General features: G+C 59.9%; 2 protein-coding genes across 5 annotated transcripts in view; one reads left to right on the top strand and one right to left on the bottom strand.

Annotated features, from left to right (window-relative positions):
* The window catches only part of LOC111149474 (mucin 5B, oligomeric mucus/gel-forming), a 70633-nt gene extending 62836 nt beyond the window's left edge, over window positions 1–7797 (top strand). Inside the window, 20 exon segments of the mRNA XM_022506565.1 lie at window positions 177–1269; window positions 1401–1585; window positions 1806–1977; window positions 2623–2652; window positions 2655–2914; window positions 3133–3319; window positions 3423–3648; window positions 3727–3905; window positions 3973–4042; window positions 4251–4351; window positions 4645–4676; window positions 4955–5135; window positions 5304–5408; window positions 5500–5537; window positions 6059–6175; window positions 6332–6418; window positions 6511–6633; window positions 6870–6915; window positions 7084–7192; window positions 7593–7797. Of these exon segments, the coding sequence (XP_022362273.1) occupies window positions 177–1269; window positions 1401–1585; window positions 1806–1977; window positions 2623–2652; window positions 2655–2914; window positions 3133–3319; window positions 3423–3648; window positions 3727–3905; window positions 3973–4042; window positions 4251–4351; window positions 4645–4676; window positions 4955–5135; window positions 5304–5408; window positions 5500–5537; window positions 6059–6175; window positions 6332–6418; window positions 6511–6633; window positions 6870–6915; window positions 7084–7192; window positions 7593–7797 (3546 nt within the window).
* Window positions 7798–20591: 12794 nt separating this feature from the next.
* The window catches only part of LOC111149488 (toll interacting protein), a 17761-nt gene continuing 14472 nt past the window's right edge, over window positions 20592–23880 (bottom strand). For all 4 annotated transcript variants that reach the window (XM_022506585.1, XM_022506586.1, XM_022506584.1 and 1 more), the window contains one exon: window positions 20592–23056. In XM_022506585.1, coding sequence (XP_022362293.1) covers window positions 22842–23056 — 215 coding nt within the window. In that variant the 3' untranslated portion in view covers window positions 20592–22841. The remainder of the gene's footprint in view (window positions 23057–23880) is intronic.

The following is a 23880-nucleotide window of genomic DNA, read 5'->3' on the forward strand; positions in this document are numbered from 1 at the left end:
CCACTCAGATCCTTCCTTCCTCCCTCAGGACCACCCAGACAGGACCCTCTTCCCCTGGGACCACCCATGGGGTTTCTGTCCCCACCACCCAGATCTCTCCTTCCTCTCCCAGGACCACCCAGAGAGGCCCATCTTCCCCTGGGACCACCCATGGGGTTCCTGTCTCCACCACCCAGATCCTTCCTTCCTCTCCCAGGACCACCCAGACAACACTCTCTTCCCCTGGGACCACCCATGGGGTCCCTGTCTCTACCACCAGCACCAGCATAGGCCAAACGTCATCGGGAGTCATTAGGCTGGGGACCACGACCATGCACCTCACCTCCCCTGAGACCACACAGAGATACACTGTCCCCACTACCCAGACCCTTCCTTCCTCCCCCAGGACCACCCAGACAGGACCCTCTTCCCCTGGGACCACCCAAGGGGTTTCTGTCTCCACCACCCAGAGCCTTCCTTCCCCTGCCAGGACCACAGAGAGGGTCTCCAGCCCCAGTCCCTCTGCCTCCCCGGGGACCCCAACCACCACCACCACCACCAAGCCCACCTCACCCCGTGCACCCACCACGGTCCCCGAGGTGACCTCCAGACCGTGGACCTCCCCCGGGTCCCCGCCCAGCACGGCCACCTTCGGGACCACGCTGCTCTCCACGCCCCCGCTGCCCAGCTCCACCACACACAGCCCGGCCACCTCGTCCTCCACGGGCTGCAGCCCACGGTGCACGTGGACAGACTGGTTCGACGAGGACTACCCCATCCCGGGCCTGGACGGCGGGGACTTCGAGACCTTCTCGGTTTTCCGCTCAGCGGGCCACGACTTCTGCCAGCGCCCCCAGGACATCCAGTGCCGCGCGGAGAGGGCGCCGCACGCGCGTCTGGAGGACCTGGGGCAGGTGGTGCACTGCAACGTGAGCTTCGGGCTGGTGTGTCGCAACCGGGAGCAGCCGCGACCCCCGCGCTACTGTGACAATTACCACGTGCGTGTGCTCTGCTGCGAGGACGACGGCCGCTGCGCCAGCCCCACCGCCCCTGAGCCCACCGCGCCGTCCCGGGGGACGCCTGTGCCCGAGGCCACCAGCTCTCCGCCCAGCAGCACCTTGGGCTTCTCCACGGCCGCCTCCAGGGCCTCGGCACCCCACACCTTGCAACCAGTGACAGTGAGCGCCTCGTCCCTGTCCGTCCTCACCACCCCACGGCCACCCGTGTCTCCCAGCGGCAGCCTCACCACCCGCTGCTTCTGCCGGGCGCTGGGGCAGCTCTTCTCCCCGGGTGAGTGCAGGAGCCGCATCCCCCCTACCCCGCCCCGGGCACTCCGTAGCTGACTTGTGGGTCCACCCTGTGCCTCCTGAGCTATCCGGAGCTGACCCTGCTGTGTCGTCTTGGTGACTGTCTCCTCACAGGGGACATCGTCTACAACAAGACGGACAGCGCGGGCTGCTCCTTCTATGCCGTCTGCAACCAGCACTGTGACATTGACCGCTTCCAGGATGCCTGCCCTACGTCCTTGCCCCCGGAGGCCTCCTCGACCCCAGCGGCCTCACCCTCCCAGCCTCAGGGCTGTGACCTCATCACCCCTCCCCGACAGGTGTGCCTCCTGCCTGTGGCGCAGCTGGCCCAGGTCCTTGTGGCCCCCTTGAGCCCTCTCCGGGGCTGGAGGATGGCACTCGGGGTCGGGGCCGGGACGGCACCGCGGGAGGCCGGGATGCAGGGCCACATCCCGGGCAGGGAGGGCCCTGGGGCCGTGGCAGGGCTGTGGGGCAGGTTCCGTGGTCCCAGCCAGTGAGCCCTGCGCCCTTCTCTCCCAGGTGAATGAGTCCTGGACCCTGCCAGACTGCACGGTGGCTCGCTGTGAGGGCCACAACCATGTGGTCCTGTTGGGGCGGAAGCCGGTGGCCAGCATCCACTGCGTGAACGGACACCCACCGGTCAGAGTGTCGCAGGACAACGAGCCGTGTGATTTCCACTTTGAGTGCGAGTGTAAGTCTGGGCATGGCGAGGGCGGCCGCTGCGGGCAGAGGGCACTGGGGGACTCGCCAGGGGCCAGAGCCGCGGTATACAGCGCCAGCCAGAGACGGTGACACGCATCACAGCCGGGGATGGCCCAGGTTTGCGGAGACCACATGCACGGCAGCCTCTGTGGCTGGACGGGGCACTGGGCTGGGGGCTGCGATACCCGGGTTTCCCGAGTGTCCCTCCTGGAGCTTCTGCGGGGAGCCCTTCTGGCCCAGCGTCTGGATGGCGTGGGGCTCAGGTTCCCAGAGGAAGCAAGGGCCACATCCGGGGGTCGAAACACCATCAGGGACCGACTGTCCCTCCGGAGGCTGCAGGGCGGCCTTCCTGCCTTCCCAGCTTTGGGGCTCCAGGCGTCCCAGGGCTTGTGGCCACTCTGCTCCTGCAGGGACACCTGTCACTAGGTTAGGGCCGCCTGGGTCATCCAAGACGGCATCATCCTGACGTCCTTAACCTACTGACAGACATGAAGGTCTTTTCCCAGACAGAGGGCACATTCTCAGGGTCTGGGTGGGGCTGGGGACTTGCCTTTGTGGCCACCATGCAACCCACTCCAGCCCCTTTCATAAAAAAGGCAAACGGGGTCCCGGGCGGCTGGGGGGCTCCCCTGAGGTGGCTGTTTGGGGTGGCGCTGGGTGACCCCACAGGCTCCTGCAGCGGCTGGGGGGGCTCCCACTACACCACCTTCGACGGCACGTCCTACTCCTTCGCGGACAACTGCACCCACGTGCTCATGAAGGAGATCCGCCCACGCTACGGGAACCTCAGCATCTCCATGAACAGCTACTACTGCGGGGCCGCTGCCGCCCCCACCGCCTGCCCCCGCGCCCTCAGCGTCCACTACAAGTCCATGGAGGTCATCCTCACCACCCGCACCGGCGCCCGCGGGCAGGAGCAGAGCCTGGTGAGCGGCCCTGTCCCGCCATCACCGGGGAGGGCCTGCGGGCACCGAGGCAGCTCCCAGAGGCCCCTCAGGCAGGGCCAAGGGCACGCATGATGCCTCGGGGACCCCAACATGGCCGACTGGGACCCCAGGCTCCAGGGGGAGCATCTGCCCTTTGGGGGAGGGGTGCCAAGGATTCGGGGCCCCAGCAGCCTGTCACAGACCCCACACGTCCCCAGATCCTGTTCGACCAAACGCAAGTGGGCTCGGGCTCCAGCAAGGACGGCGTGAGCGTGTCGGTGACGGGTGCGACCACGATGACCATCGACATCCCCGCGGCTGGTGTGACCGTCACCTTTGACGGGCAGGTCTTCCACATCCAGCTGTCCTACAGCCGTTTCAGCCACAACACCGAGGGCCAGTGCGGTGAGCGGGTACTGGGAGACGCCTGGGCCGCCGCTGCCCAGCACGGGGGCGGGCAGGGGCGGAGGGGAGCGGAGGAGGGTGACCCCGCCGTTCTGCCACCCAGGCACCTGCACCAACAGCCGGACGGACGACTGCCGCCGGCCAGACGGCACCACGGCCGCCACCTGCCAAGACATGGCCCACCACTGGCTGGTCCCCGAGAGCGGCCGCGAGGGCTGCTCGGCGCCTACCCGCCCGCCCCCGACAGCGGGAACCTCGCCCTCCGCGCCCACCACGCCCGCCTCGTCCCCATGCCCCCCCGCGCCCCTCTGCGAGCTGCTGTGGAGCCCGTGAGTTGCCCCTGAGGGTCTGTTGCGTGTGGGATGGCTGCCCGCCCCCACCCGTCCTCTGACCGCCCCTTTCTGCAGGCTCTTTGCGGAGTGCCGTGCCCTCATCCCCCCGGACCCGTTCGTCAGCTCCTGCGACAGTGACGGCTGCCAGGCCGACGGCTCCCGAGCGCCTTGCCGGAGCCTGGAGGCCTACGCGGCGCTCTGCCGTGCCCGGGGCGTGTGCAGCGACTGGCGGAATGCCACCAACGGGCTGTGCGGTGAGTAGGGCGGCCCCGGGGACTTTGGCCTCCTCGGCCCACCTGACTCCAGTCCCTGTGTCCCCAGACTTCACCTGCCCGCCCGACAAGGTGTACCAGCCGTGTGGCCCCACACAGCCTGCATCCTGCGACTCCAGGTAAAGCCTGCCTGAGGGTCTGGGGCAGGCCAGGAGGGCGTGCGACACCCCCAGCCTCAGGACTTTCTGCCGCGCCCCCACTCCCCCCCCAACTCCGGGCCCTGGACAGCGGGTCAGCCCCAGTCCTCTGCCATGCCCTCTGCCCTTCCCCCTCGGACGGTCACTTCTACAGATCGAGGGGCCCAGGCATGCCCACCTTGCTTTGCAGGAGCCAGAGCGGAGCGGGCAAGGGGCTGGCGGAAGGCTGCTTCTGCCCCGATGGGCTCACCCTCTTCAACACGCACACGGACGTCTGCGTACACACCTGCGGTGAGCGCCAGCCACGGAGGCCCCACCGGAGCCACCGCAGAGCCGGGGGCAGGCGGCTGGGGTGGGGGAGGCCTGAGCGGGGAGCCACCCCTCCCAGGTGCTCGCACTCCCAGCCCGGCGCCCAACCTGAGGGTGCTGTGTGGCCAAGACACAGGGCCCTTGGCAGGAAGAAGAGCCCTGGCCGGGGGTGAGGCGGCTAGGCCTGCAAGGACAGGTCCCAGGGCCCGTGGTCTCTGCCCGCTGGGTCTGGGACTCCAGCATGCCCACTGACCCCCTTTCTTCTTCCCTTCCAGCCTGTGTGGGACCAGATGGGTTTCCCAAATCCGTGAGTGTTCTGCCCCCTAGCCTGAGCAGAGGGAGGGAGGGCCCTATCTCTGGGCAGCCTGCTCTGCCCGGGCAGCCCCTGTGGGGGACTGGGGTGGGGTACCCCGGTGTGAGACACGTCCCCGTCACGGGGGCTGCGCCAGCGACGGCAGCTCGAGTGGGAGGCCGAGAACCGACCAGGCCACGCTGAGGGCGGGAGCCTTCCCTGCTGCTGGATGTGGCCCCGGAGGCCAGGGCCCAGTCCAGGAGTCTGCAGGGACCCCCACTGCTCTGTTCCAGCCTGGGGAGCGGTGGGTCAGCAACTGCCAGGCCTGCCTGTGCCACGAGGGCTCCATGTCAGTGCAGTGCACCCCCGTGCCATGCGAGCCCCAGGAGCAGCCCCCGCAGTGCGGACGGGCTGGCTTCGTGACCGAGACCAGGCCTCTGGCCAACAACTCCTGCTGTCTGGAGACACTGTGCGGTGAGCCCTGGGCCCCGCCCCCCCGGCCGGAGGGTGACCAGGGGAGAAGGAGGGGCCTGCGGGGCCGAGGTTGGGCTGCCGCCGACCTCCGGTGTGCCGTGGTACAGTGAGGGGACCCAGCGGGGACACAGGAGGCTCAAGCCCTGACGCACCTCGACCTCCCCACAGTCTGCAACACAACCACGTGTCCCCAGAGCCCACCCAGATGCAGGCCAGGAGAGGAGCTGACTCGCGCCCAGGAGGAGGGTGATTGCTGCCCCACCTTCACCTGCCGTGAGTGGGGCTGGGAGCTCGGGGCTGCGGGAGGGTTGGAGCCCTTCCTCCCCACCAGCCGGGCGGGTGCTCAGGCCCCCTTTCCTTCCAGGACCTCTGCTGTGTTACTACAACCAAACCGCCTTTGGGGTAAGGGCTCAGCAGCTGGTGGCTGAGTGGGACGGGCGGCCGTGGCGGGGGGGGGGGGGGGCGCAGCTCAGCCACAGGGGACCTCCGCCTCTCATCTGCGCGGGCCGGCCCTGCCTGCGCCCTCCTCCAGGACAGTGGAGAAGCGTGTGGGGGATCCAGGCCCTTTCGAGACACGTGGGGACACAGGCAAGGGGGACACGGGGACAGCCCTGTGTATTGAGCGCCTGGTGGACTGTTGGCTGCCCCTGAGAAGTTAGCTTCGGGTGTCCCAGGAGCTCCCTCGAGACAAGAGTGTTGGGGTGAGACCATGCCCTCCCAGCCCCTCCAGCCAGCCTGGGGTCCTGCCTCTGCCCTGGTCTGTGCTCAGCCGGGGGCACAAGCATAATTCCATCTGAAGAAGAAAGAACCTGCTCTCTGTAGGCCTCCCCTTCCCCTGGCCCACCCAGCAGCAGGGAGGGGTCCTGGCCCTCGGGCCCCCGCCACTGTCTCAGTGTCGCCTCCACTCTCCCCGTCCACTGCAGATTGGGGCAACCTTCCCATCGCTTACTCCCTGCCACACGTGCACCTGCCTGTCTGGGGACACCCAGGGCCCAATCGTGCAGTGTGAGGAGGACACCTGTAACACTACCTGCCCCCAGGTAAGCCCTCCTGGGCACACCCAGCCCTGGGCAGGGACACAGCTCCGCAGGGGTGGGGGGCTGCCAAGGAGGTCGCTGGGCTCTTAGGTGTGGATGGGAGGGCAGGCGGGCTGGGGGGCAGGGCCGGGGTACTGACGGAACCAACCCCTCCCTCAGGGCTCCGAGTACCGGAAGGTGGACGGAGGGTGCTGTGGGGAGTGTGTGCAGACAGCCTGTCCCACGGAGGACGGCCAGCTGGTCCAGGTAAGGGGGGGTTCGCTCTCAGCCCCTCAGCCCGGCGCCCCTTCCCCTTGGCCCATCTCTGCGAGCCTCCACCCCCCACAACTGCGTTGCAGCCCAACGAGACCTGGGTCAACAGCCCGGTGGACAACTGCACCGAGTACCGCTGCGAGGTCAGGAACGGGCTCCACCTGCTCATCGGGAGGGCCACGCCCTGCGCCAACGTGTCCAGCTGCCAGGTGCGTCCTGCCGCTCGGCCGCCCTGCGGCGGAGGCCCCGCCCGGCACTCCGCAGATTCGCGGCCGGAGCCCCACCACCTCGGAGGCTGCACCCGCAGCGCCTCCCCTGGGAGGCCCCGTCCTCCCCAGACCACACCCCCCGCCCCCCGCAGGCACCCCACCGCCTCGGAGGCCACACCCACCCAGAGCCCCTGCCCCGCCCCCAGCCCGCCCTCTCTCTCCCCCTCCCCCTTCAGGGCATCCTCAGGAAAACGGGCTGCTGCTTCTCCTGTGAGGAAGTGGGTAAGTCGAAGCTGGCGCACCTGCTCTCCAAGCCCCAAGCTGCCCCTGGCCCCCGGGGACCCCACCCTGAGCGCGGGGCTCGGCAGGGTGGCATGGGGGGGCGGCCCCGGCTCGAGGTCCTCAGAGGTGCCCTCCTGTACCGCCCCTGCCTTTCCTCTGTCTGCCCAGACAAGTGCCAGGTCCACATCAACAGGACCATCCTGACCCACCAGGGCTGTGCCACCCAGGCCCCGGTCAACATCACGTTCTGCGGGGGTACATGCCCCGGACTGTCCAAGTGAGAGAGCCCTGCGCCCCTTCTGGGACACCCCTCCCCGCCCCACACTGCCCTGGCTTCGGCCAGGTGTGAGCAGTGGGCGCGGAGAGCAGGGGGACAGTGCGGGGCTGGCTCAAGACCGGGGTGGGTTCCTCCCAGGGGGAAGAGGGTCCTGCCCAGGTCAGCAAGTTCCACGAGTGGTTCCAAGACAAAACAGAGCCTGGTGGGGGAAGGTGGGAGCTCAGTGACCCGAGCCCTGCCCCAGGCCAGGTCAGACACGCCCCTAGTGCTCCGAGGATGAGCTCGGGGCTGCCCAGAGCAGGCGGGGGCCATCGGCTCTAGCCCCCCCACCCCGGGAAGCCAGGAGCTTGGGGGCTGGGGCTGGACCGGGCGGGTCCTGACGGCGGCCGTGCGCCCACAGGTACTCCGTGGAGGCCCAGGCGATGGACCGCCAGTGCACCTGCTGTCAGGAGACGGGGGTTCACGAGGAAGTGGTGACCCTGCGGTGTCCCGACGGGACAGCCGTCCGCCGCACCTACACCCACGTGGACGAGTGCAGTTGTGCCCCGGCCTGTGTCCACTCACCCGAGGTGCCCGAGGACAGCACCCCGATCCTCCTGACCTAGAGGTCCACCACTGTCCGTTGCCATTCTGACCCCCTCCCGCCAGCCCTCCCCCAGTCTGGAGCCAGGACACATACCGCCCAGCCACGGAGAGCTCGGCCAGCCTGCTGCGGGAGCCCAGGCACACCTGCCACCTGGGCCCTCACGGGACCTGTGCCTCAGGGGTGACCCCGGAGGGTGACGGCACAGTGAGGACCTGCTTGACCAGGGCTCCGGGAGGGGACCTTGCCCTCAGAGCCCTTCCAGCACGTCTTGGCCACTGTCTGGCCGTCAGGACTTGCCCCTCACCTGAGACGAGTGTCTGCACTGCCCGGACTCACCCCTTCTTCATGCCAGGAGGATGCCTGGAGCCACTGTGCTGCCCGTGCAGCAGGTGCCTGCTGGCCACCTCCTGCAGTGGGATGTGGGCTGGGGCCTGTCCAGCGGCCGCCAGCTGCCTGCGGGGAGCAGCGTCAGGTCCAGCGTTAGGTCGGAGGGCTGGCTGTCCATGCCCGCGTCTGAACCTGGGCCTGGGGTGACCGTGGCTGCTGGGAGGCAGGCCAGGGAGGGGTCGGTGCTCCCCAGCACTCCCTCTGCCCACCCTGTCCCCGGCCTGCAAATAAACACTGAGCATCGTGTACACTTCTTGGTCCTGGTGTCTTTTCTGCCCACGGAATCCCCTGGGCTTCTCCTCCATCAGGCTATGCAGCACACCCAGGGCTCGTGTGTCCCTCCCCCCAGGAGGGACAGGTGGGATGAGGGGCCCGGAGGCCCTCAGGGTCCATCTCAGGCTGTGGGGCACTGGCTGAGGCCGGGGATGAGCCCAGGGCTTGGAAACGACCCTCTCCATTATTTCACACACAGAGATTTCTAAGGAAGCTGGTTCACTGATGTGGAAAGTTTGGGAACCCCGCGGGAGGCATGGCCACGGCCCAGGTGTGTCCATGCAGGAAGCCGCTGCCTCACAGGCTGGGGGCGCACAGGAGGGGGGGCGCCTGGTGCCGTTCCGGCCCCAGGGAGGCTGCCGGCTGCTGCCATCCCTGCTCTCCCCGCCACGGCTCACACACTGCATTTTCTGCAGGACACTCGTCCCCCCTCAGCTGGCTCTAATCCGGCCGCCTTTTCTCATCTCCCCCAAGGGCGGGGATTTCTCACCAGAGACCTCTACACACACGTGCTGAGGGGCGGGAAGAAGTGGGGAGCAGGTATGGGGTGTGGCCGACAGGACCCCCCACACAGCCCCCGGAAGCAGAAAGCTCCCTGGCTTTACTGGGGGGAAGGATGAGACGTGGCCCCAGTGGGGAGGGGTGGCTTCGGGTGCGGCTGCCACCTGGGGAGGCAAAGGCAATGCCTTTGCTGGTGGAAGCTGCTGGGGCAGGGGGCGGGGGGTGCCGGGGGGGGTCTTCTCCCCTCCCCTGAGTCCCATGACCTGCCTCTGCTCTCAGTGTGGTTCCCATCGTGCGGCCGCTGTAGGGGCTGAGCGCGGAGGGCCTGGGCTCTCTCCAGGCCACGGCCTGCCTTTCCTACCCACCCCACGAGCTCTGGGCAGGGCAGGCCACCCGGGACCTGGCCGGGCTGGCGAGGCAGGCCTGCAATCGTGGCTGGCTGCCCCTCCCAGGGCCGCCTTCTGGAAGCTGAGCCTGGGCCTCCCAGTCTGGTTTCCTGGGGGCTGTGGCCGCGCCCCCACTGAGTCTTTGAAACCAGGTGCAGAACAACAGCCTTCCCCAAGCCTCCCTGCCATTCCCTGGCACAGCCGCTCTGCAGGCGCATGAGCTCTCACCAAACTTAAGTACATCCCTAAGGCCCAGGGGCAGGAGTGTCACGGGCCACGGACTAGGGTGCGCACATACCACGTGCGGCCTGTGTCCCAGGGGAGCTCTCCTCTGACCCTGACAGCACCCCAGGCAACATGTGCTGTTATTTCTCCCGCTTTACAGAGGGGAAACTGAGGCATGCCATGGCAAAAAGCCTTGCTTCAGCCAAGAGTGAAGCCAGGCCCCGTTGCCCTGGAGAAGGGAACTATAAAAACCAACACGGGGCATAAAAACAAAACAGTCACTAAACTTCAAATATTTTTAAAAAGAGATTTCTGGTGTCCAGATGGAAAAGTGGCATGTCCTCCCCCACAGGCACAAAATTTGTCACGATGAAGATAGAAAGAAATTTGAAAATAGAAGAGCGAAATCAAGAAAGTGAACGCAACAGACAAGCCGGAAGAAGGGAGGTTTTGGGGGGTGCGCTAGTGGCGAGCGGGGCCCATGGCCTCAGGGCAACATCTGGATCCACGCGTGACAACAATGACCTCTCAGAACTGAAGGCATGAGCTCGACCGAGAGTCCTTGGCGAGCGCCCAGGAAGGTAAAGAAGGTCATGCGTCCTGGAGGGGAGATCTGAGGGCAGTGAGGCCGGGAAGAGCTCGGACCTGCCAGGGTGACAGGACTTTGCGCCTGCGCCGGCGTGAGATGGGGACCGGCGCCTGGAGACCGCAGCGGGTCACCTCCGTGGTGCTGAGGGCACAGACCTTGAATGTTGAACTCCACACCCAAGTAAACTATCACTTAAGAATGATAATGAAGGGGCGCCTGGGTGGATCAGTGGGTTAAAGCCTCTGCCTTTGGCTTGGGTCATGGTCCCAGGGTCCTGGGATCGAGCCCCGCTTCGGGCTCTCTGCTCAGCGGGGAGCCTGCCTCCTCCTCTCTCCCTGCCTGCCTCTCTGCCTGCTTGTGATCTCTCTGTGTCAAATAAATAAATGAAAAAATCTAAAAAAAAAAAGAAATGTGGTCTCCTGGGTTATTTCCTCAAAGCTTGACAATCCACCTAACTTTTTTTTATGGGTATAAAATATACATAACATAAAATTTACCATCTCGACCATCTTTAAGCGCACAGATTAGCGGTATAAAACACACTCACGCCGTTGTCTGTTCGTCCGTCCGTCCACCCATCCGTCCCCACGATCCCTTTAACTTTGCAAGGTGGAGACTCTATGCACAGGAGGCAGTAACTCCTCATTGTCCCTCCCTGTGGCTCCTGGAAACCGCCCTCAACTCTCAGTCTCTATGATTTTGGCGAGTCTAGTAGCGCAAAGGAGTAGAATCCCGCAGTATTTGTTGTACGGTGACTAGCTTACTCACTGGGCCACGTCTGGTGGGTCCGTCCGAGTAGTAGCAGGCGCCAGAGTCTCCCTCCGCCTACACTGGGTGTCATTCATTCCAGGGTATGTGTGGATCGCGTTCCACTTGCCCCTGGTCGCTGGGGTTGCTCCCACATTTTAGCTACTGCGAATAACGCTGCTGCGAACACACGTGTCTCGTCAAGACCCTGATTTCGATTCTTTTAGGGTCATACCCAGAGGTCGAATGGCTGGACTGTACGGCAGTTCTAATTTTTTGAGGAACTGCCGTACTGTTTTCCACAGCGACTGAATAGGTCTACATCCCTAACAGTGACCGGGGGTTCCAACGTTTCTGCCTCACCCTGCTGGCTACCGTCACACTTTGTGTTACCACAGTCAGCCCAGTGGCCGTGAGGCAGTACCTCACTGTGGCTCCGACTCGCACTTTCCTGATGACCAGCAACGTTGAGCATCTTCACATGCCCCTGTTGGCCCTTTTAGATTCTCTTCGGAAAAATGTCTGTTCAAGTCCTTTGGCTTTTTGAATTGGATTGTTTGGGGATTTTTGTTGTGGAGTATTTTCTGGATGTTCTCTTATCAGATATATGATTTGCATATATTTTCACTCATTATGTGGATTGATTTTTATTCTGATAGTGTCTTTTGATGCACAAAATTTTAAAACTTTTATGAAGTTCAATTTATTATTTTTTTTTCTTTTGCTAACCCTAACCCTAACCTGTCGCTTTGGTGTCCTGAGAATAAATTGCAAATCCAGGAGGAAGAGAGAAGAGAGGCGCCTTGCAGGTGAAAAGTGCTTTACTACCCATCAGGAGAAAGGAAATTTTCCTCCTAAAGAGACAACAGCCCAGCCAACGAGAAGCCCCTCCCAGCTCTCCCCTTCCTCTGTAAAAAGAGCCTCCTTTTCCTCTGTTCTCAGGACTTGCCAATGGTTGGTTTTGCTGTGGCTTGTCTCGGGTTACAGGTCTCTGCTACTCCCAAATAAATCCATTTTTTGCTGGTAAAATAACTGGCAGTTGTATATTTTAAGGTTAACAATGACTTTTCTTAGGTTGGGGTAGTTTCCATCTATTCCTGGTTTGTTGAATGTCTTTATCATGAAAGCGTGTTGACTTTTGCCAAATGTTTTTCCTACATCAGTTGAGATGATCGTGTGTTTCCCCCCCTTTGTGCTGTTGCTGTGGAGTATCGTACTGATGACCTGCGTGTGCTGAACCATCCTTGCATTCCACGAATAAACTGCACTTGGTCGTGGTACATAATTTTTTGACATGCTTCTGAACTGGTTTGCTAGTATTTTATTTTATTGAGGACTTTTGCACCAGTGCTCATAATAGATACTGGTCTGCGGTTCTCTTTTCTTCCAGTGTCTTTGTCTGGCTTCGTTGTCAGGGGAATGCTGGCCTCACAGAATGAGTTAGGAAGTGTTCCCTCTTCTTCAGTTTTTTGGAAAAGTTTAAGAAGCACTGGGATTCTTCTCTATGGTTTCTCTTTGTTGAGAGAATTTTGATCACTGGTTCAATCTCCTTGCTAGTTATAAATCTATTAAGATTTCCCATTTCCTCGTGATTTAGTCTTGGTAGGTTTGTTTCATTCTTTAGTTTTTATCTAAATTCCAGTTAGTTACCATGCAGTTAACTAACGATATAGCAATCCAGTCTGGTAGGTTCTGTGTTTCCAGGAATTTGCCCATTTCACCTTAGTTACCCGTTTGTTGGCATATAATTGTTCACAGTACTCTTATCATCATTTTTGTTTTTGTAGAATCAGCAGTAATGTCCCTCTTTCATTATGATTTCAGTAGTTTGAATCTTTCTTCTTTTTCTTAGCCCATCAAGCTAAAGGTTTGTCAAACTTGTTGATCTTTTCAAAAAACCAACTTTTGGTTTTGTCTTTTTTTCCTATTGTTTCTCCATTCTCTATTTTATTGATCTCAGCTCTAATCTGTATGATTTCCTTCCTTCTGCTACCTTAGGCTTTAGTTATTTCTTCTTTTTCTAGTTCCTACAGTTGTAAAGTTAGATTGCTGTTTTGAGATCTTCCTTGTTTTCTAATGTAAATGTGTATGGCTATAAATTTTCCCCTTAGCACTGTTTTCACTGTGTTCCTCAAGTTTTGGTATATTGTGTTTTCGTTTCTATTCATCTCTAAGTATTTTCTCATTTCTTTTGGATTCCTTCTTTGATCCATTTGTGTTTAAAAACATGTTGCTCTATTTCCATAATGTTGTGAATTTTCCAGTTTTCCTTTTCTTATTGATCTTCAACTTCATCCCAATGTGGTCAGAGAAGATACTTGTATTATTGCTAGTTTTTAAATCTGTCAGGACTTAGTCTGCTGCCTCACATATGGTCCATCCTGGCAAATGTCCCACATGCACTTGAGAAGAATGTGTTGTCAGGTGGGGGTTCTGCGTATGTTGCTAGATCTAGTTGCTTTACTGTGTTATAGGAGTCCTCTGTCTCTTTATCTCCTGTGAGGTTGTTCTGTCCACTATTGTGAGTGGGGCACTCAGTTTCCAACTATTATTATAAAACTGTTTATTTCTCCCTTCAATTTTGTTAGTTTTTGCTTCATATAGTCTGTCACTTGGGACAAAACTGTTCACAATTGTTGTATGTTTTTGCTGTATTGAATCCTTTGTTAATACATAATGACCTCCTCTGCCTTGTAAAGTTTTAAGATTTAAAGTCTACTTCTGTCTGATGTTAGTAAAGTCACTCCTGTTCTCTTTGCATGGAAGGTGTTTTCCGTCCTTTCCCTTGCCATCTGCTTGTATCTTTGGCTCTGAAGCAAGATTCTCAAGAAAATAAAATAAAGTGAGTTTCTCATAGACAGCACATAGCTGGACAGTGTGTTTCTATCCATTCTGCCCATCTCTGTCTTCTGAAAAGCTTCAACCATGTACATGTGTTTACCGGTAAAGTGCGCCTTCTTTTCCTGTGATATCTCCTTCCTGTTTGCCCTATGGTCTTGTTTTGTTGTTGTTTTTGTCCCTTGTTTCCTGCATTGCTCTCTTCTGTGTTTGGTTGATTCTTTGTAGTGAAACATGTGAACTCCCCAGTTCCTTTCGTGTATATTCTATAGTGATTTTCTTTGTGGTGACCCTGGGGAAGCATTTGACATGCTTCAGTTGTCACCCTCTAATCTGCGTTTATACCGGCACCACTTCAGTAACTTACAAAACTCTTCTCCTTGGCGGCCCTACCCCCACCCCCTTCTGGTTGGTGACGTCACAAAGTTACATCTTCATACAACACATGCCCCCAGCCAAAATTAACTCTTAGAATGCATTATTTTCTTCAATGTTGTAGAAAGCAAGATTTGGAGTTACAAATTAAACTCAGAGTGATGCTAGATTTTACACTAGTATTTTTTCTTTAAATGTATTAGCCTCTTAAATCATGCAGCAACAAAAACTGCAGTTACCAACCGTTGTCACAAAACTATCTTTTATGACTGGCCATGTGTTTACCTTTATTGAGATCTTTGTCTCTCCATATAAAGTAACTAACATCATTTTATTTCAGTTTCCAGAACTCATTCGAGTATTCCTTGCAGGGCAGGTCTAGTGGTCATGAACACCCTCTTCTGTTTATCTGGGAACGTCTTACTTTGTCCCTCACTCTTGAAGGAGAGTGTTCCTGAATATAGGATTCTTGGTTGACAGGTTTTTTCTTTTAGCATTTGAATGTATTGACCCACTGCCTTCTGGCCTCTAAAGTTTTTTCATGAAAAATCTGTTGATAATTTATTGAGGATCCCTTGTACATGAGGATTCTCTTCTCTCTTGCTGCTTTCAAATTCTTTGTCTTTGGGCCTAGAAGTTTGATTACAATGTTCTTGGCGTGGATCTTTAGGTTCATCTTCCTGGATGTTTGTTGAGATTCCTGGGTGTTTATATTCATGTCTTTCCTCAAACTGGGGAAGTTTCCAGGCATTATTTCTTCAAGTCTTCTCTTTGCCCCCCTCCCTTCGCCTTCTGGGACACCCACAATGTGTGTATTGGTCTGCCTACTGGTGTCCACAGGTCCTTTAGGCTCTGTTCCATTTTCTTCCAGCTTTTCTTTTTGTCTCCCTTGGGCTTGATAATTTCCCATCCTGTCTTCAAGTTCACTAATTTCTTCTTTTGTCTGCACAATTCTGTCTTGGAGCCCCTCTAGTGAATTTTTCATTTCAGTTATTGTACTTTTTAAGCTCCAGAGTTTCTTTTTGGTTTGTTTTTTGGTTTCCCATCTGTTTATCGTATCTTCATTTTGTTCAGACATGGTTTTCTTGACTTTCTCCACAACTTCTTTTAGTTGTTTTCAGGGCTTTGTCTGGTGTCTCTGAGATCAGGTCTTTTTCAGAGAAGAGTTTCATTGATTTCTTTTTCCTTTTTATAAACCACACTTTCTGGTTTCTTTGTATGCCTTGTGATTTTTTCAGTTCATTTATTTGGGAGGGATGTAGTGAGAGCGAGCACAGAGGGAGAGTGATAAGGAGAGGCAGATTCCCTAGTGAGCAGAGAGACGGACATGGGACTTGATCCCAGGAACCTGAGATCATGACCTGAGCCGAAGGCAGAGAACTAACTGAGTCACCCAGGTGCCCCTGCCTTGTGATTTTCTTAGTGGACACTGGACATCTGAGTTGAATAATGTAGTAATTCTGGAAATCCAGTTCTCCCCCTTCCTCAGCGCTGGCTTTTAAAATTGTTTTATTTCACTTTTACTGTTGCTCTGCACTGTCTCTGTGCAAGGACCAGCCTGACCTGCAAATGTAATGTCTGCTCAGGTCTTCTCCGAGCCTTTTCCCGGGCATCCAAGATCATGTTCTAACTGTCCCCTTATCTGTAGCTGTTTGTGAACATCCTAGTCTTTAATGTCTGGCTCCCAAAAAGGCAAAAAGAGAAAAATGAAGGGAAAGACGGGCACTCACCCTCTAAATCCTCTGGAAGTCACTTCTGCTTACGGGGGAGGGGCATGTGACGGCAGGGGTGGGGTGCAACACAGATACCTGTCTGCTCCTCTGCGATTGGCGTGCAGACCCCTGAAATTTGGAGGGCAGGGCCCCTCTTGCCCACCCGGCTCCCACAAGTTGTGCGCGGGCTGCTCCAGGAGCACGTGCCTGACCGCCTGCCCGGGGCCAGGACTCTGGTGGGTGGCTGCTGCCGTGAAAGCCAGCACTGGCCAGAACAGACTGCGATGTGCTCTCCAAGCCCTCCCCCAAAAGGTGCACGCCTTCGACCAACTCCAGCATTGACAACAGGTCCGTCAGAGTCTGCCTGTGCAGCTGTTGTGAGGTGGGGAGACGGCTTCTCACCTGAGGACCTTCCTGCTCGGCCACCTTCTGGAATCTTCCCGCCTTTGCATTTTGAATCTGCCCAGAATTGACGCTCGGACGTGGCGCGAAGCAGGGGCCTGATTCCACATGTTTCGCGTCTAGCCCCGGCTGACTGGCCTCATTGCCGCCCCGCACTCTCACCCCTGCTCAGCTGCACTGCACTCTCCTGTCGTCTTCATCCGGACAACAGTGCTGAGTCTCGCTTTCTACCTAAGACTTCCACTCGTCTTCCTTTGACCAGAATCCTTGACTCTTCTTAGCCTTCTGGATGTTCATATGCTTAGAATCAACCTCCCTGGTCTCACGAACAACAAAATGCAGGACCCGTGGGGAAGGAGGTCATGGCGAGGGAAATCACCATGAGACAAACCAATGGCATGTGCCACTTCGATCCACGCACACTGTCCAGCCCTCCGTCCCACGGAGCTGCCCGAACGGCTCAGACTTGCTGGAAGCATCTCTCTGAGTTCTCCCTGTTCTTTGTCATGTTTTCAAACATTTCAGAAAGTATTTTGGGGGCTGTTTTCAGTAGGGATGTTCCCGATAAACCCAACTTGCTGTGTTCCTGTTCTCTCTCAAGAAGGGCCATACTCTGTCCTCTTCCCAAAGGGGCCGCTGTGCTGTGACTCATCTAAGAGCTGGCCCAGGAGTCTGTGCTGGGTGGGCAGCAGCACAGCCCCCGCCCTGACCACCTGAAGCCTCGCACAAAACCCTCCTGTGGCTTTTCTGCCGTGAAGGCTGCTCTTCAGAAACTAACAGCTCAAAGCAGGTTTGGGGTCATTCTTGAAAGTAAAGATTGAAGAGTCACGACATCTCAGCTCCCTCAGCACCAGGAAGAGGCCCAGGCCCGGGCTCTGTGCACCCCCAAACGCTGGGCACCCCGTGCACTCGCATTCCGGAGGCAGCTGGTGGGGCTTCCCGGTGATGCTGGGGCCACTGCAGGGACATGAGGCTGGGACCCAAGCGCTCCCTCCCTTTGTCCATAGACAGACCGGGCACAGAGGAAATGAGCCACAGAGCCCGCTCTCCGGAGTCCCCAAGCAAGTCAGCACCTGTGCAAAGATGGTGAGAAGATCAAGGACAATGTGTGTCAGTCCAGAGGGTCTAGGAGGTGTGGGAAGGAGCAGGGAGTTCTGGGGGTGGCCAGGGAAGCTGCCCAAAGAGGGGACCTTTAGGAGAGGCTGGACGGAGCTCAGCATCTATGCAAAGTCCCTGGGGTGGGGCTCACCGCAGTGGCTGGAGCGGGGTGGGGACGTGGGTGGGCTCCAGCCTTGATCCAAGCAGGAGGGACCACGGGCCATTCTGAGCACATGTGGGACGTATCTCGCCTGAGCAGACGTGAGGCAGACACAAGGGAGCATGCGGAGGGGAGAGCAGGCCTCCCCAGCCCCCTGCACCCCCAGTCCTGCCTCAGCACACGTGCCCCACTCATGCCCCATCATCTTCTCCTGGCTGTCCCTCCAGCTGCACCTTCTGCCCCCCGGAACCTGAGCCTTTCAGGCTGTGTCCAACACAGCAATGCTCCGGGGGGTGGAGGGCTGCGATCACACGCTCCGTGTCCGCATCCCAGCTCGCGTTCTGCGTCTGAGCTGTCCGGGCCCCCAGAATGCAGGCGGGAGAGTCCCCCCAACCGCCCTGCGTCACCCTCTCCTCCCGCATCTCTGCCTCAGCCCCAGGGTGTGCACCTGCAGGGCCCCAAGACGTGGAGCGAGCAGCATGACTGTGTGCCGCTGGCTTGGCTCTGGGAAGTCGGGGCCCCCGCAAAGGACCTCTGTGGTGCTGGGGGAGGAACTGGAAGCTAAGTCCGTGTTCCCAGAACGGCACGCATAAGGGCATCTGCACTGGGAAGCTGGGAGTTGCCGACACTGGGACGAAACCGGCCCCCAGAGAGCAGAGGCAGGGGTGACAGGAACCTGCAGGGACAGGCTTCAGGCACAGCGGCTCCCGGCGCGCTCCCCCGGAACAGCACACGGAGCAGCCTCCTTGATGGGAGGCCGGCAGCCTCCCCGTGTCCAGACCTGAGCTGCCGGCCGGAGGATGGCCCTGCGATGCTGTGCCGCCAACATGGGGCGATGACCCCGACCCTTCCCAGAGGTGCCCTGGGATGAGATGGGCCACCAGCGTCCCCTTCAAATCAGGGCTTAAGGGGGAGCCTGGGGCGGCTCAGTCAGTTGAGTGTCTGACTCCTCGTCCTGGCTCAGGTCATGGCCTCAGGGTCCTGGGACGGGGCCCGGCGTCAGGTCTGTGCTCCGTGGTGGTGGGGGGACATCTGCTTGGGGATTCTCCCTCTGGCCCCCCTCACTTACACACACATGTGCACTCTCAGATAAATCAAACTTTAAACAATAAAAATTAAAAAAAAAAAAATCAGAGATTACGGGGCCAGGGACCTGGCTGTGGTCAGGTCCCCAAGCCTGGGACGCATGACTGGGGTGGACAGGCCCAGCCGGGCTCCCCTCACGGCTCAGCAGCTGCTAGTGCGGCACAGGGGGAGCCAAACCGCGTGTCCAAACCACGGCGCCAGGGCATGGCAGAGCGCAGGCCCTGGCCCCAGGCTGCGACCTGCACCTCCCACGCCAGGACCACAGGACCACTGGGCTCGTGGTAACAGGCAGGAAGACTCACACGGATTGAGCCAGCGTCACGCACCCTCCCCTCACCGCCGTCCCCAAACCAGAACCCGTGCGCCCTGCATCACACTCTGTTCCCATCGGTACAGGTGCGTGTCACAGGGGGATGGACGTTTAGTGCCACACCCCGTGGGGCTCCCTGGGACTCCTGAACCCAGTCAAGTGTCCCCCCCGCCACCCTGGGCAGTGCCCAGTCTGCCACCGATCTGTCTGTTCAGACGCCCACTCTGGGGGCCGCGTCATGACCAGCGGCTGCTGGGCTCTGTCCCGTCGCTGGGTAGCCTCCCAGTCTCCACTCGCACTTGAGGTTTTGTCAGGTTCTCACATTTTAAGTCCCCACGTGGCCCTCAGTGGAGTCTGACACCATGGCCCAAGGCCTGGTTCCTGGTCACGGCCGCTCCCCGCCCGCACGGTACATCCACCCCAAGCGCGCACGGGGCCTCGGAGGCTGAACCGACACTGCCTCCCTCCAGACAGGATGCGCTTCTGCTTCCACCACGCTGACGGCTCTCCCACTGTGGGGCTTCCTGGGCCACGGCCTGTCACCTCCTTCTGTGGCGGGCGCTTTGCTTGGAGCTCATCCCCGCCAGCGGGATGCCGGCCCCTGGCTGGGAGCCACACCGGATACCGTGCGAACAGAACCAAGCCAGCTCCGCCCGGACACCCAGGACCTCAGCGAACACGGCCTGGCACCTGCCGCGTGCACGTCCGCGGGTGTTACGGCAGACGGACGGGCCCCCACGGCACCATGCTGGTGTCCCACGCAGTCCCGCACCTGCTGGGGGCACTCAGAGCTTGGCTCTGCCCAGGAGCTCGGCCCCCCGGCGTTCAGGGCCCTCCGTCCGGACACGCAGAACCGGAGGCCCTGCTTCCACCCATCCAGCACGCGCGCTTTGCTCTGCTGCTTTGAGCAAGAGTCATGTCCAGGGCGCCCGGGAGGCTCAGTGACACATCTGCCTTTGGCTCAGGTCACGATCCCAGAATCCTGGGATCCAGCCCCGCATTGGGCTCTCTGCTCGGCCGGAAGCACCTTCTCCCTTTCCCTCTCCCCCTGCCTGTGTTCCCTCTCTCACTGTGTCTCTCTGTGTCAATTAAATAAATACAATCTTTTAAAAAAAGTAGTAAAAAAAAGAAAACATTAAAAAAACACCAAAACCCATTCATGGCGACACACAGCAAGTGGCAGCAAGTCGCGGGAAGGAAACACACTGCAGAACCCCACCTTGGGGCCGGGGGTGGTGGGGGCACGCAGCGGCCTCCCCTGCTGGCTCCGGGCCTTGACACTCGCCCCCGCAGCCCTCCGTGGGTGTGCACGCCGGGCGAACGTGCTGACAGACTCACACCAGCAGCCCTAAGCCTTCTCCCTGTTCTACTTCATGGAAGATTTTATTTGAAAGAGACAGACAGAGAGGCAGAGAGCACAAGGGGAGCAGAGGCACAAGCAGGGTCCCCACTGAGCAGGGAGCCCGATGCAGGCTCGATCCCAGGACCCCGGGATCATGACCTGAGCTGAAGGCAGAGGCTCAGCCGAATGGGCCACCCAGGAGCCTGTCTCTGTCATTTTAGTCGAAAAATGAAACTCGTGCTTAGTATAAACGCTTCGGGTTCCACTCTGAATCCAACCGGTGGATCGCACCCTTCCTCGCACAACCGCGCGCGCTCTGCTAGAGAGTGCATCCTGAGCTAAGTTAAAAACCACTCGGGAACGAAAATGGTAAAGATTCGTTGGAGAAGTTTAATTCTCTACTTTTATAGATATCATGTATTAAATTAGAAGGCCAAAAAGCAAAAATATACTTTACAATTCAAGATAAATCCGGACACTGGACCCAACAGAAGCATCGGAAACACGGAGCTCTGAGAATCGTTCCCACTGGCGTGCAGGGCTGTGGCCAGAGGGCGCCGGTACGGGGAGGGGCACCTCCGGAAGGCTGACGGGGAGGCGGGAGGAGTCCCGGCACACACCGACGTTCCGTCCTGGCTGACACCGTGGTGGTCACGAAGGCCCCCGGGGTCTCTGCCTGGCGTGCACGGGGCCACAAGGCCCAGCGGCCCGGCACCAGCAACCACGCTGGCTCATGGGAGTCCGTGGTGGCCACGCTGTGGCTGCATCATCGGCCTGTCCCAGGCCTGCTTCAGAGGAACCGCAACGGGTCCCCCTCCTGCCCCCCAGAGCAGCCACAGGCCACGACCCGCAGGCAGGACAGCAGGGCGTGAAGAGGGAAAAAGGGCCTGACACAACTAGGAAAGGCGTTGCAGAGCGTGGGCTCTCTCTGATGTCAGTGCTCATGAGGAAGGGCAGCACAAGTGACAGGTGTAGGGTCTCTCCCGCCAACTGAGGCCCCGCGAGTCCCGCTGCGGCTGCTTGCTGGGTTCTGTGGGCGTCCTCACAAGGAGCACATCCCCGACGCGCCCAGATGGCCCGGCAACGGGGAGGCGGAAAGCGGGACCGGGGCCTCTCGGACACGGGGTCCCGAGCTGCGCGTCTGTGGAGGTCGTCCCCACGGGAGTGCGCTGCAGGCCTGCCCGGTGCTTCTGGGTAGAAATGTGCTGTGTGGCCCCAAGCTGTCCGAACCGGGAAGTGGCGCCCCACGAGAAAGCAGGGCTCCCGCGTCCGAGCCGGCGGCCGGCGCCCGTCCCCCAGCAGCAGTCTTCACCGAGAAGCCTGGCCGGTGCGGTCATTGGGCAGCCGGCACGCACGCCTTCAGCCTTTCGCGTACGGATCCCTGATTGTCCCGCGCCGGCCAGCAGCCACATCCTCCAGCTGACAGGAAACGCCCGTGCAGTGGGGAGGTGGCACGGGGGCTCACCCTCACACCGAGCCCTCGCAGGTCCGCGCCATCGGAGCCCATCGCGTCCACGGCGGAGACTCCATCTTCGAAGGCGAGCGTGCCGCATGTGGGCTACGAGCACCACCCGAGACACGGCTCATGCTGCTGACTTCCACGAGGAGCCCCTACCCGTCCCAGGCCAGGGGCCACAGCTGCCACGCAGCCCATGGCGCGGCACATGCACCTCCTGCCTCCCGAGAGGACTCGTTCACTGGGCGGCCGCTCCTTTCACCCGAAGGGAATTCAGGGGACTGGTCCAGCGGTTACTTAAATCAACGTCAGTAGTGAGCCAACGGTTCCTAAACACCCTTTAATAAACAAATACAAAGTCCTGGAACTACCACTTTTACCCCCAGTTTCAAGGTTCTGTTCCAAGAGTCGGTCAGAGGAGAGCGGCAACCTCTCGGAGTCCCACCCCACAGAGCTGGCATGACACACAGCAGGAAAAGGCATCACGGGGTCCCCAGGGCCCAGGACAGCCCTGCTCCAGAGCCTGCGGGCGGGGCCAGGCAGGCTGCCAGGCTCGGCGCACCCCGGACCCAGTGCGTTCTGCATCTGTGCCGACCCTGCCGCTGGACTGGCAAGACGGGAGTCAGCCCGCCCAGGACATGGGCGAGCAGCCCAGAACCACACACAAAGAACATCCATGGAAAGATGGGAATTGTACGGTTGCAAGTTGTGGAAATAACCCCAAATCAGCTGTTAATGTTCTATGTGCCTGAAGTAACGGGTCTACCCCGGCTAAGGAGATGAACGGCATGCCACGAGTCAGCCCGCAGGGCGGCGACGCTTTCTACAGCGCTGGCAGAGGCGGGGGCTCGCAGACAGCCTGCGTGCAACAGCGTGCGAGGAGCAGCACACGGCACTTGGAAGACACACGTCCCCAAGCGGTGGGAGGGCGAGCGTGCGTACAGAGGACAAGCCCCCCGTGCCCGCTCTGCTCCCAATGAAGCCAGGAGGAGAGCCACCCACGCCTGAGTGACGCTGGGCTCGGCGGCCGGGGACCAACCACCCACATGCATCCCACACAAGGGGGAGGACTGGGACTACAGACGTCTGAGCAAAGGCTACACAGGGCTCCTTCACAGGAATGGGGGGAGGGGCTGGGCCGGCATGTCGGGGGCGGGGGGGGGGGGCAGCGAGGCTCTAGGACTCCTCGCCCATCTGGAGCAGGGAGTTGATGGCCGCGTCCCTGTCCCCTCTCTGGGCTTCCAGCACGGAGCGGATCACCTCCCGGTCCATGTTGGGGAACATGTCCTGGATGGCTCTCAGGTCCTCCTCGCTGCAGCGGGCAGGGGCACTCACGGCTGCTGGGGGCAGGGCCACAGGCACCACGCCGGGGCTGCACACCGCAGGCACACCTGCAAGCACAAGATGTGGTTTAGGGAACCCATGGCGACACCAGCGTCCACGCCAAGTGCCGGCCCTGGAAGCAGAGACACGGGGCCCCCGCTGCGGCCCCAGGCACAGGTCCGGGCCTGCAGCGTCCTCCCCAACAGCTGCACCCTCCACGCTCTGCACTCAGAGCCTGGACAGCTGCTCGCGCTGTGGTCCCTTCAAACTCCAGATGACACCACAGAGGCCGACGTTCGCTGACCGAAGGCCACAAAGCAGGTCTCTGTCAGAGAAGGAGCAGCGCGCGGGACGGAGGCCCGAACTGTCCCATGCGGGCTGGTGACGGTGGGCCAGGCTGTGCAGCTGGTGGGTCCCTCCAACGCTGACCAGCACAAGATCTCCAAGAGCGAGGCGCACACCCAGAGCATCTCTCATGGGCCACGGTGGTGAGACGCCAAGAGCCCAACTCTCAGGTCCGCGGTCCGCAGGGTGGGCAGAACCATGGGGCAGAAGAGCAGCACGAAGGCTTCCCAGCCACTGTCCGGTGGGCACAGCTGACCGCCACACACCGGCTCCATGGCCTCCGTGCCGCCCACGCACTGCTCGGCGCACAGATCCCGCTGCACAGTTTGCAAGAGCTCTCGCCCTCAGCCCAGGGTTAACTCCACTGTGGGACCTCCCCCTGCTGGGGGACAGCACCTGTAAGCAGCCCCCTTCCACAGGAGCAGGGTCCACAGACGCACACACACACCACACGTGAACACGCTCACACGTGCACATGCACACCCCCACACTGCGGGTCACACGCGCACACCCCCCCACACTGCGGGTCACACGCGCACACCCCCCC

Source organism: Enhydra lutris, unplaced genomic scaffold, assembly GCF_002288905.1.
Source record: "Enhydra lutris kenyoni isolate GAN:26980312 unplaced genomic scaffold, ASM228890v2 scaffoldscaffold22, whole genome shotgun sequence".
NCBI lineage: Eukaryota > Metazoa > Chordata > Mammalia > Carnivora > Mustelidae > Enhydra > Enhydra lutris.